General features: G+C 56.8%; 2 protein-coding genes and 1 long non-coding RNA gene across 4 annotated transcripts; 2 read left to right on the forward strand and 1 right to left on the reverse strand.

Moving 5' to 3' along the window:
• The first annotated feature begins 706 nt into the window (after positions 1-706).
• Positions 707-5,731, forward strand: TOR2A (torsin family 2 member A). 2 transcript variants are annotated; one of them, XM_069873244.1, is made up of 5 exons: positions 707-877; positions 1,122-1,387; positions 2,471-2,646; positions 3,462-3,589; positions 4,166-5,731. In XM_069873244.1, exons 1-5 carry the CDS (start codon positions 745-747, stop codon positions 4,408-4,410), a joined length of 948 nt encoding a protein of 315 aa, XP_069729345.1. In that variant the 5' UTR covers positions 707-744; the 3' UTR covers positions 4,411-5,731. The 2 variants fall into 2 exon arrangements, with proteins under 2 accessions (XP_069729345.1, XP_069729346.1); XM_069873245.1 differs by having other exon boundaries at positions 740-851.
• A 304-nt stretch (positions 5,732-6,035) lies between these two features.
• LOC138729101 (uncharacterized) lies at positions 6,036-7,444 on the reverse strand. The gene is made up of 3 exons (XR_011338830.1): positions 7,026-7,444; positions 6,651-6,758; positions 6,036-6,108 (listed from the first exon to the last, which is right to left on the reverse strand). It is a non-coding gene; the product is annotated as an uncharacterized lncRNA (long non-coding RNA).
• A 175-nt stretch (positions 7,445-7,619) lies between these two features.
• On the forward strand, positions 7,620-11,054 carry PTRH1 (peptidyl-tRNA hydrolase 1 homolog). The gene is made up of 5 exons (XM_069873622.1): positions 7,620-7,643; positions 9,039-9,327; positions 9,456-9,555; positions 10,160-10,205; positions 10,640-11,054. Exons 1-5 carry the CDS (start codon positions 7,620-7,622, stop codon positions 10,829-10,831), a joined length of 651 nt encoding a protein of 216 aa, XP_069729723.1. The 3' UTR covers positions 10,832-11,054.
• Positions 11,055-12,179: the final 1,125 nt, after the last annotated feature.

Here is a 12,179-nt window from a genome sequence, read left to right on the forward strand (position 1 = left end):
GAAGCTGGGGAAGGGGCTGGAGAACAGGCCTTATGAGAGAGCTGGGGGTGTTTAGCCTGGAGAAGAGGAGGCTGAGGGGAGACCTCATTGCTCTCTACAACTACCTGAAAGGAGGGTGTGGAGAGGAGGGAGCTGGGCTCTTCTCCCAAGGGACAGGGGCCAGGATGAGAGGGAATGGCCTCAAGCTCCACCAGGGGAGGTTTAGGCTGAACATTAGGAAAAAGATTTTCACAGAAAGGGTCCTTGGGCACTGGCAGAGGCTGCCCGGGGAGGTGGTTGAGTCACCTTCCCTGGAGGTGTTTAAGGGACGGGTGGACGAGGCACTGAGGGACATGGTTTAGTGATTGATGGGAATAGTTGGACTCGATGATCTGGTGGGTCTTTTCCTGCCTGGTGATTCTATGATTCTATGATTGAACCACGCCCCTCCCCGAAGCACCGGCCACTTTCGCGATTTCAAACCACGCCCCCATATAAAGTCAAGCCCTTTATGCACAAACCACGCTCCTTTCCCGGAAAGCTCCGCCCATCCACGAAAACACAAATCACGCTCTTGTACCCTCAGGCCATGCCCCCTTTCCCCAAAGCCAATTCATCAAATCATTAAACCACGCCCCCTTTTAGAAAGCCACGCCCAATCGTAATAGAAAGTAATGTACTCTAAGCCACGCCCCTATCAATAAGCCCCGCCCCCCCGCGGAGCACGCCGGGAGCTGTAGTGCTGGGGCGGGGGGCGCGGCCGCCATGGCGCTGGCCCCGGCGCTGGTGCTGCTGCTGCTGGCGGCCGCCCGCCCCGCCGCCGCCGCCTGGGACCTGCGGGAGCTGCGCTGCGGCTTCTCGGCGGACTGCGAGTGCGGCTTCGAGCCCGACCCGCGCGGTCAGAGGGGCGGGGAGCGAGCGGGGAGGTGGGGGGAAGCCAGGGGCCCGTCACCGGCTCCGCGGTCCCATGGAGCTTGAGGTCCTTCCCTCTCCTCCCGTCCCCGGGAGGGGACGGGAGGAGAGGGAAGGGGCTCAAGCTCCACCATGGGAGGTTCAGGCTTGACATCAGGACCCAGCCCAGCATGAGAAGGATGAGCTGCTTGATCCCACCCTAGGTAAATCTAGCTTTAACCTTGCTTCAGGTTTGGAGTGCGACCTGGCTGTGAACCTGGTGGGGCAGCCCCTGGTGAGGCAGCAGGTGATGAAGGGAGTGAGAGAGTTCCTGGAGAACCGAAATCCCGTGAAACCCCTTGTGATGTCCTTCCACGGCTCGACGGGAACAGGCAAAACCTACGTGAGCTCCATGCTCGTCCGCTACCTCTTCAAGGGTGGGCTCCAGAGCCCCTACGTTCACCAGTTCTCTCCGATAGTGCACTTCCCCCATGCCGAGCAGGTGGAGCAGTACAAGGTAAGGATTGCCTCTCAGTTTGGGGTCATCTTTGGTTGTGCCCACGTACACACTAGGGCTGTTTCCTGAAGTCAAGCAGGAATAAGAGATTTTTTTTTTTTTACCCTGTCAGACAGGCACAGCTGAGCAAGTGGCTCCACACACTGGCTGAAGGATCCACTCATAACCGTGATATTTTCTAGCATTTAGTTATCACTTTCGCTTTCTGCACAGCAGTCCTTGCCGTGGTGGTGTCCTCATTCTTTAAATATTTACACAGCCCTTTGAACGCACAAACAGAAGTGCTCCACTTCTATGAAAGGCACCAAAATGCTCCCATTGCTTTCCAAGCAGCTCAAGGGCTGCGGAAACCTGTGTACTGCTAGGTTTGTACTCCCCTCCTCACGCAGCAGGGAGCTCCCGAACAGCAGCTCCAGGCTCTCAGCCAGCCACCTCCTTTCTTAAAGCTGAGAAATGTGAAGGTTAGCTGCCAAACCCTCAGCAGAGCAAGGAATCAGCACACATGGATGTTTGCTCTCCGGGTGTTTGGAAAAGATATTTGCTGTATTGTGTCCTTAGAACAAATACCCTCAAGAAGGTAAAACCCATACTGGGTGAAGAATTAATTGAGAGCTATATGTGCCCCCTGGTGATGCGAGTGGTTTTGCGTGGGCTGGCATCTACACTAAAGTTACATCAGCCGTGGTAAAAAGCCAGAGCTCTTCTGGGTCAGCACAGGCACCAGTTTTTGCACCACAAAGGAGCTGGCAAAAAGTACTTGGTAGCTTGGAACTGTGCAGATACACAGTGAAAGAGGAACATGGGGAACTACAGGAGTCTGGATATTCAGCTCTAGTTTGCTGCCTCTTCTTTTAAACCTGTAACAAAACATCTACAAAGGGCTCATAAAGCCAGTAACAGCCACTGTACACAAACCCCAAAATACCAGTTGTTTCTGCTCCAAGTAGGTGGTGCCAGGTAGGGACAAGCTGCTTTCAGCACCTTCAGCTCTTCCTGTGCTCAGACCTGAGCTGCCTTTGCTCTGGGGCAGCTCACTGCCCTTGGTATCTCGCTGCCTTACAGCTTGGTGGGTGTTTTTCCTAGGAAAACTTGAAGCGCTGGATCCAAGGGAACTTGACAAACTGTGGGCGGTCGGCCTTTCTCTTTGATGAGATGGAGAAGATGCACCCAGGCCTGATGGATGTGATCATCCCCTTCCTGGGACCCTCGTGGGTTGTGTACGGGTCCAACTACCGCAAAGCAATCTTCATCTTCATCAGGTAAGAGGCCCCCCTGTGGCATCCCAGGGCATCCCAGCACACCGCTTCTCACTGGGGCAGAAGTTGATACCTGCTGCAGAGCACGGGCCTAGAGTCATAGAATAGAATCACAGAATCATTTAGGTCAGAAAAGACCTTTAAGATCATGAAGTCCAACCATAAACCCAACACTGCCAACTCCACCACTAAACAAGGTCCCTAAGCACCACATCTTTTAAACACCTCCAGGGATGGTGACTCCACCACTTCCCTGGGCAGCTGGTTCCAGCGCTTGACAACTCTTTCGGTGAAAGAATTTTTCCTAATATCCAACCTAAACTTCGTCTGGCACAATTTGAGGATGTCTTCTCTTACCCAGTCACTTGTTCCTTGGGAGAAGAGACCAAAATCCACATCACCACAACCTCCTTTCTGGGAGCTGCAGAGAGCAATGAGGTCTCCCATCAGCCTCCTCTCCTCCAGGCTAAACAGCACCAGTTCCCTCAGCTGCTCCTCATAACCCCTGTGCTCCAGACTCTTCCCCAGCTTCATTGCCCTTCTCTGAACACACTCCAGCCTCTCAATAACTTGTTTTGCTTTTCTTTCTCCAAGCTTCCAGCCTCTTCCAAGAGGTATTTTTTCACTATGAGTACGCAAAGCTAGACAGTCAGAAAAAGCTACCTCTGTTTGGCTACCTTTGCAGGAGTCGTGGTAGGGCAGGGAGCTGGGGGATCCTGGCTTGCACCCATTTGGGCTGGAGGGTGCCAGGCACTACCTCTGTCCTGCAATTCCATTTCCCTGCGTACGTGCTGAATAACCAGCTCATTCTCATGCAGCAACACAGGAGGGGAGCAGATCAACGAAATTATGCTGGATCTCTGGCATGCGCGCAAGGACCGGGAGGAGATCAGCCTGCAGGACCTGAAGCCAGCCATCTCCAAAGCCGCGGTTGAAAACCCTCAGAGTGAGTCCATGGGTGAAGCCCTTTCTGCAGGGTCGGAGCCCGGCAGAGGGAGCCAGGCCCATTCCAGGCGGACACCACCACCGTCTGCCACCTCCCAAGCAGCTCTATAGGGAAGAAGGGGGTTTGAGGGAAGGGAACTGTGATCCCCTCGAGGTTTCCTGGTGAAGGGAAGGAATAGCCCTGCCTTCTAAGCCAGCAGACCTGCTGCCACTTGTAGGAAAGTTCTTTGGAGACAAGGTGCACTCAGGTGGGGATGGCAAACAGAGAGCATGCTCACTGAAAAGGCACCAAGGCGTACGGATCCCCACTGCCTGCCTGGATCCTTGCTTTGCTCCTGTCACAGGGAGCAGAGCTTAAACGCTGACTAGTCAGGCTAAACCCCCTATTCCTGGAGAACAAGTCAGTTGGGGGGGAAGGGGAGTGGCAACTGATTAGTTCAGCTCTGTCCTTGTACAAGACTGGAGCAGATTGACCTTCAGCTGAGTATTTTGGCCTTGCACAAAGCAGCTCTGGGGAATTCCAAGGACTGCAGAGATTCTCTGAAGGTGAAACCTGTCTCTACCTTTGCTTTTGCAGGTGGATTCTGGAAAGCCGGGATCATTAATGATCGCCTCATTGACTTTGTTGTGCCCTTCCTCCCACTGAAGCGCCATCACGTAAAGCAATGCGTCATCAGCGAACTTGTCCAGCAAGGCTTCGGAGTACGTCCGGATGTTGTCCAGGAAGTGGCTGACAGCATCCCTTACTTCCCAGAAGAGGAGAAAATATTTTCATCAACAGGCTGCAAAACAGTGGCCTCTCGGATCAGTCTTTTCCTCTAGACACTGGCAAGGGCCTTGCTCAGATCCATAGATTTATTCAGAGCTGGAAAGCAGCAGAGCCTAGGGCTGGCAGGATGAGCAGTGGGAGCTGCATGTTCCCTCTTGGCAGCACAAGCGCTCTCCTGCTGAACTCATCTCTCCAGCCCCAAGGAGGCTGCTGCGAGATGTGGCTGCGGGACCAAGTGCAAGCAATGTGATTGAAAGCACTTTACTGATTTCCCTTTGGCTGGGTGAGGGTGGGTTCAGCCAGCCTAGTGCACCACCCCGGCCACCTGTGACAGCAAGGGACGATGCTGAGAGGGGCTGCAGCATCAGGGAGGCTCTCACCCTATCAGCAGTGCCCAGCTGCAGATCTCCCCTCTCCTGGCAGCTACTGATACCCAACACATTGAGAATCTGATCCTACAGAAGAATATTTTTGTTTCCTACAGCATTTTAACAGATTTTTTTTTAAAAAAAACCCACCTTTTTAAGCATGGCTTAAAAACTTGGTACATGACAGCACTGGCCTGTGAGCACCCTGAACACTGCAACAATATTTTCTGTCCAAAGAAGTTTTATAGCCAGCTTCTTTCCAGGCACCTTTCACTGTGAATAGGTGCTGACGGGGACCAGTTTCACCATCAACAAGCACAAGGGTGCAATGTGGGAGATGGCAACACCCTATCTGCCAAGAGCCCAGTTCATCCTAGTGCCCCCTCGACCATCATTCCCCTAAAGTCCAAAGGATTTCCCTGCAGGAAACCAGGAAAACAACAACAAAACGACTTCTCACTTGTTTTCCCAACTAGGAAAAATTTCATTCCTACCTCCAGAGGTGACTGTATTGCCAGTAATGGTTTTGAAAATTCCTTTTATTCTCTGATGAATTCTACAGCAGACTGAGTTGGTGCTATGAGCTGTTGAGCCTCTTGTACATCCTTCTGCTGGTCAGAGCTTCCAGGCTGCGACTGGGCCAGCATCCATCCAGCCTCTGAGAGGAACAGGGGAAGAACTTAGAACAGGAGACCTGGGGACTACTTGAAGATCTGTGCTCCACACTGCAGAGCAGGGGTTGCACAGCACCACTGGCCTTTGCCCAGGTTTTCATCTCCTCTGTGTGGTCAGATACAGGAGAACCCGTTAGGAACCAGAATCATTCACTCTTCGGGAACAAACTGCCCAAGGGGTGGATGCAGGGACACTTCCCAAAGCTCCCGATGCTCCATTCAGGTCCTGTGCTTAAACTGCCCGGCAGCATTTGGGACCATTCCAGCTCCAGCAATTTTAGGCAGCACCCAAATGTTGCCGGGGAGCTGAGCCACATCCAAAATGTCTCATCCAAAAATGTTAACACATTTCTGATTTTAAAATAAACCTTTTATGAAATAATCTGGTGGGGAACAGTCGTTCACTTGGATTTCTGACTGTGGCTGGTGCAGAAGAACGTGGAGGATTTACAGGTGAATGAGACCAGCTGCCTGATATGATGGGACTGTGGGATTTAGTGGTAAGGAGTTGATGCTCTCCAATTAGGTAACTGGAAACAAGACAGCAGTCTTTCCGTGAGGAGGAGGAGAAATGAGAGTAGCGGGGCCAGACATCTTCAGGTGCCACTGACACTCATCTCCACACAACACGATCCCCCCAGGCTCAGCTCTAGTGCCTGCTAGTAACCCACTAGCATGTAGGCCAGCTCCTCCAGATGAAGGAAGTAGTCTGCAGCGAGACAGCGTCTCAGTTAAATGAGAATGGCTGGGGGTTGGCTGCTACCCCAAGGCTCTGTCTGGAGCTCTCTGTGCCAATGGAAACACACATGGTGCGTGTGCAGCCCACCCCAGCCAGAAAGATTTCAGCATCATTAGCCAAAAGCTCTGAGCTCTGCAGGGCAGGAGGCACAGCCCAATCTGGGAGGGAGCAGCTATTCCCCGCCATGCCCCCAGGACAGGCCACAAGGGCAGGGAGCCAAAACACCCCTGGTAAATCCATCCTGCTGATATCTCTCCCTGCTGCTGAAAAGGTCCAGACAGGCACAGCTGTGAACCAGGGCCAGAACCCAGCAAGAACCTAGGGGCCCTGCTGCCCATTTCAGTCACTGGTCCCTAACTGGGACCCCAGTATAGGGCTTTCCCCTGTACGTGCTGCTGCCTGACATCCCAGCCCTCACCCCCAGGTACCCCAATGCAATCCCCAGCCTAACTGCTTGCCTCCTCTGATGACACAGAGTCCCTTCTCCCTCCCCTCATCCCACAGAGCCTCACCAGCAAGCATCACAGCCTCATCAAATCGACCTAGGACATAGCAGTGCACAGGATAGTTGTAGGCGAGCAGCCGCTGCCACCAAGCCTCCAGCGCTTCCAGACCCCCAGCTATGGAGAGAAAAAGGGCCATGAGTGAAGCTCAGCAATGTGCTGCAGGACTAGAAGACTGTCACAGAGTCCTGGAAGAAAGTCCTGCTCTGCTGGCAGGGCCAAGAGCCAGCAGGGCCAGGGGAAGGCGAGGGATCACATATGCCCCCCCAGCCATCCTGCAAAGGATAAACACAGCAAGCGTGAAACAGGGCATGGTGCTGGGCTCCTGCCCCATACAACAGGGGCAGGGACACCACCTCCCACTCTGCTCTCCTGAGACCTCACCTGGAGCCCTGCTTCCAGCTCTGGAGTCCTCAGCACAGAAAGGATCTGTTGGAGCGAGTTCAGAGGAGGCCACAGAGATGATCCGAGGGCTGGAGCACCTCCTGTACGAGGACAGGCTGGGCGAGTTGGGGTTGTTCAGCCTGGAAAAGGCTGCAGGGAGACCTTAGAGCAGCTTCCAGCGCTGCCAAGGGGCTGCAGGAAAGCTGGGAAAGGGCTTTTGCTCGGGGAGTGCAGGGAGAGGCTGGGAGGGAATGATTTTCAGCGAGATTGAGAGGAGATCTTGGCAAGAATCGCTTTCCCGTGAGGGCGGGGAGACCCGCGTTGCCCAGAGCAGCGGTGGCTGCCCCATCCCTGCAGGCGTCCGAGGGCAGGCTGGATGGGGCTTGGACCCCTGATGCAGAGGGAGGTGTCCCTGCTCATACAGGGCGGGGACTGGATGGGCTTTGAACCCAAAGCGCTTTATGGCAGCGGCCGCCCCCCCGCCCCGCCCAGAGCCCTGACCCGCCCCCGCGCCGCCAAGATGGCGGCGCGGGGGCGGGTCAGGGCTCTGGGCGGGGCGGGGGGGCGGCGCGCGGGAAGGGAGCGTGAGGCGCGATGCAGGCGGGGCTGCGCGTTATGGTGGGAGCGGTGGGGGGGGGAGCCCGGGATTGAGGGGATTGGAGCCAGGAGGGAGACCAGGATTAGGGTCTTGGGGGGGGACTGGGGCCAAGAGGAGAGCAGGATTGGGGGGAGACCAGGATTGAGGGGATTGGAGCCAGGGGGGAGACCAGGATTGGGGGGATTGGGGCCAAGAGGAGACCAGGATTAGGGTCTTGGGGGGGACTGGGGCCAAGAGGAGAGCAGGATTGGGGGGAGACCAGGATTGAGGGGATTGGAGCCAGGGGGGAGAGCAGGATTGGGGGGATTGGGGCTAAGAGGGGACCAGGATTAGGGTCTTGGGGGGGGGATTGGGGCCAAGAGGAAACCAGGGTTGGGGGGAGGCCAGGATTGAGGGGATTGGAGCCAGGGGGGAGACCAGGATTGGGGGGAGACCGGGATTGAGGGGATTGGAGCCAGGAGGGAGAGTAGGATTGGGGGGAGACCAGGATTGAGGGGATTGGAGCCAGGAGGGAGAGTAGGATTGGGGGGAGACCAGGGCTGGGGAGATTGGGGCCAAGAGGGGACCAGGATTAGGGTCCTGGGGGGGGATTGGGGCCAAGAGGAGAGCAGAATTGGGGGGAAACCAGGATTGAGGGGATTGGAGCCAGGGGGAGACCAGGACTGGGGGGATTGGGGCCAAGAGGGGACCAGGATTAGGGTCTTGGGGGGGGATTGGGGCCAAGAGGAGACCAGAATTGGGGGGAAACCAGGACTGGGGGCATTGTGGGGAATTGGGGCCAAGAGGGGACCGGGTCTGGGGGGAGACCAGGACTGGAGGTATTGGGGCCAAGAGGAGACCAGGAGTGGGGGGATTGGAGCAAGAAGAAAACCAGGATTCCAAGGGAGACCAGGACTGGGGGGCCAGGGGGGGATTGGAGCCAAGAGGGGACCAGGATTTGGGGGCAAACCAGGATTAGGGAAGCAGGGCTGAAAGGAGACTTGAGTGGAGAGGAGGTGGGCATGCCAAGGCTTACAGGAGAGCAGGCTGGGGAGAGCAGGACTGAGAGGAGCAGCGGGGATTGGGGCTGGGAGGAAGAGCAGGGCTGAAGGGAGTGAGGCCAAAGGGAATTGGGGCTGAAGGGAGTGGGGGAGGCCAGGCCTGATGGGAGTCTGGGGTTGAGGGGCATCGGGGGGATGTGAGAAGGACTGAAAGGAATCAGGGAGACCAGGACTGGCAGGAGGCAAGGGCTGGGGAGAGTAGGGGGAACATGAGTGGGGTTGAGAAGAATCAGAGAGACCAGGACTGACAGGAGACCGGGGAAAACATGAACAGGGCTGTGGGTGCTGGGTCAGAGGATGGAGGCTGTGTGGTATCGGGTCTGTGGGGAACAGGTCTGAGGGGTGCTGGGGTGGGGAGAGATCACAGAATCACAGATCGGGCTAACAGAGGGGCCAAGGGGCTCTTGGCAGCCCGGCAGAGCCCTGTTGCCACTCACTGGGCAGGTGGCCGGCCTGGGCAACTACAGTCTGCGGGGGACACGGCACAGCGTGGGCATGGCGGTGCTGGATCGGCTGGCGCGGCAGCTGCTGGTGGCCGAGGGCTGGCGAGTGGACAGACGCTGCTGCGCTGACGTGGCCCTGGCTGCGGCTCACGGTCTGGAGCTGGTGCTGCTCAAGCCACGGAGGTTCATGAATCTCAATGGTCTCAGCGTGGCCAGTGCTGGTGAGCAGCTTGGACCCCTTGGCTGTGCCACTGTGCCCTGTGACAGCCCTGCAGCCCCGCTCTGCAGGGCCAGGGCTCAGTAAGTCTGTCTCCCCATTGTTTCTTCTGTTGCATTTCTGTTTCCAAAGCTGAGATCTACAGCCTCCATCCAGAAGACATTTACCTGGTTCACGATGACCTGGACAAGGCCCTGGGCAAGGTGGTGATCAAGCTGGGAGGCAGCGCAAGGTATGGTTTGGCCCCAGCTCTCTCATACAAGCTGGTTTGAGGCCTTGCCCTGCCCTTGCAGGCACATGGGCCGATGTTCCTGGCCCCATCCCACCTGGCAATGTTTTCAGCCCCAGTGCCAGCCCTGAGCCCGATCCCAGCTGCAGAGGTGACAGCGGTTCCTGCCGTGACAGGAATGGCAGCGAGCCTCCTGGAAGCAGCTGTGAACGGGATCCAGCCCATGGGCTGAACCACATGAGCTTTTTATAGCACTCTGCCTGCCCCAGTGCCAGCTCCTGGGTCAACTTTGAGACATATAACCTAGGAAATCTTCCATGGCGGGACAGAGCAGGGATGGTACCGGGCTGCAGTGCTCAGTCACGTGTGCACCAGCAGCAGCGGGAGCTGAGACGCATAGAACGTGCTGTCCCAGCCCTGCTTCCCTCATCCCCATCCAGCAGCTCTCAGCCCCAGGGGCTGGATGTTCCTGGAGACCCAGGGCATGGGGGCTGCAGCCATGGCTGGGACCACATTCATGAGTCCCTGCAGCAAGATACCCCCAAAACCATATTGGGGTGGGGGGGCTTTTCCAGACTAACAGTGGTTTTTCTCCTTCTCTCCCAAGGGGACACAACGGGGTCCGATCCTGCATCAGTGCTCTACACTCCAACGTGAGTAGGTCTTGGTGAAAGGGGATCAGTCCTGACCCAGTTAAATGCATGCCATTTCCCTACTCCCATTTTCTGACTCCCCTCGGACAAGCCCCTGCTCCCTTTCCTCTACCCTCTTTTCTCCTTCCCCTCCTTCCCTCAGCTTCTCAGCTTTCCCGAGAGCTGATGTCGGTTTGGCTGCCGCTGGAAGACATGGAAACAATTAGCTTGAGCTGCTCTGCCAGGCCTGGCAGGAGCCCGGGCTCTCAGCACAGCCCAGCAAAAGCCTCTTCCAAAATCATGTTTCTTGGAACAAGCACTCAAAACCACCTGGAAAACATGAGAAGCTGTTCCTTCACTGCTCAGCTTTGCTTGCAGCACAGTCCCCTTGCCCTGCTCCGTCTTATCTGGGCCCTTGAGGTGAAGCTCCTCCAGCTTTCATTCTTCCTCCCCAGGAGATGACCCGGCTCAGGGTTGGCATCGGGCGACCAGAGGGTGATGTGACAGTGTCCAGCTATGTCCTGGCTCCATTCAGCACCGAGGAGCAGGTGAGGCTGGAGCCGGTCCTGGCCCAGGCAGTGATGCTCCTGCTGGAGCACATCTCGCGGAGGAGAGCGCCCGCGGGGGAGCCGGGGGACAGGGGCTGATGGAGCATCTGTGAGGCCGATGGACAGGGCACTGCAGCCTCTCCGGGGTGACCACAGTGCGGAGCAGGGCTGGCCCCATCAGGCAGCCTGGCCAGGTGCTGGGGCAGCTCCGATCTGTCCTCGCATGGATCTGAGCAGCTCGTGTCCCACTCGAACCCCTGTAGTGGTTTTGTACAGCAGTTTGGCATAGAAATGCAATAAACCCTCACCCCTGGCTCTGCCTCGCTCCTGCCCCTCTCCCCTGCGCCTCCTGCTGAACGTGGACGCTCCCTGGACTCTCTGCAGCTCAAATCTGTGTTCCTATTCCTGTTCCACCAGCCCAGGCTGGAGGGAAGCTTCCAGTGGGAAGCGGGGAGCACTGGGAGTGACTTCTACAAGGTCCAAAACCACCAGCTTTGTTGAGAAACAGGGGCGAGCACAAATCACCTGGAATCTCATACCTCCACAGCACATGAGAGCAGCTCCCACTGAGCTGCAGCAAGTTTCAGGGCTGGCATCACAGGTTTTGAGTTAGGTGGGTTTAAACCAAAACCTTGTGGCTCCCAACAGCTGGAGGAGTTCCGGCTCCTCCTTGCAGGCCCATTACAGGTCTCACGGCAGAGAGGGCAGCCCAAAAAGCTACATCTCACCCACGCCACAGCTTCCCAACACCCTTGGCTCTGCCAGCACATCCTTTCAACTGCATAACCGGCTGCACCGAGAGCCCCAGCACTGGCAGCTTCTTCCCGCATCCCAGCAGGCGCTGGAACAAGCACTGGGACCCTTGCTGGGTCACGCGTACCGCAGCACTGCTGCCGCTTCCTTCTGCTGCTCCAGCTGGCACCAGACCTTCCTCCACTCCAGCTCCTAAGCTCCTCCTGTAGTGCTGAGGCTGCCTGCAAGCAGGGGACAGGGAAGCAAAGGTGTCCCCAACCTGCCATCACCTCTCCACCCTGCTGTGTCACCCTGGGCTGGGGCCCTGCACTTGGCTGTCTCTTCCTTGTTCTCTAGTAGATCCACCCGGGTCTTCAGGTCCCATATGATCTCCCATATGAGCTGGTTTATCTCTTTCAGGAGGTCCTGGAGCTGTTCACCCTGCCCCAAATTATGCTCTTCTGGAGCACTTGCTGGTCTCAGACACTCTCCTGTGGATCTCAGCTACCAAGGTGCCCACCCACTGCTCCACCACCTTCCTCAGGCTGTGGGGAGAAGAGAGGTGCAGCCCTCAAACCCTGGGGGAAGGCAGCAACCCACCATACCAGGGCTACCTCCTAACTCCAGTAGCTGCTCCAGGGCCACTGGAGCAGGGGTGGAGAGAGGCCCCAGCTCTGGGGTCCCAGCAGGGAGCTCGCACCTCCCCAGTTCACCC

The sequence above is a fragment of the Phaenicophaeus curvirostris genome, chromosome 20, assembly GCF_032191515.1.
Source record: "Phaenicophaeus curvirostris isolate KB17595 chromosome 20, BPBGC_Pcur_1.0, whole genome shotgun sequence".
Classification (NCBI taxonomy): domain Eukaryota; kingdom Metazoa; phylum Chordata; class Aves; order Cuculiformes; family Cuculidae; genus Phaenicophaeus; species Phaenicophaeus curvirostris.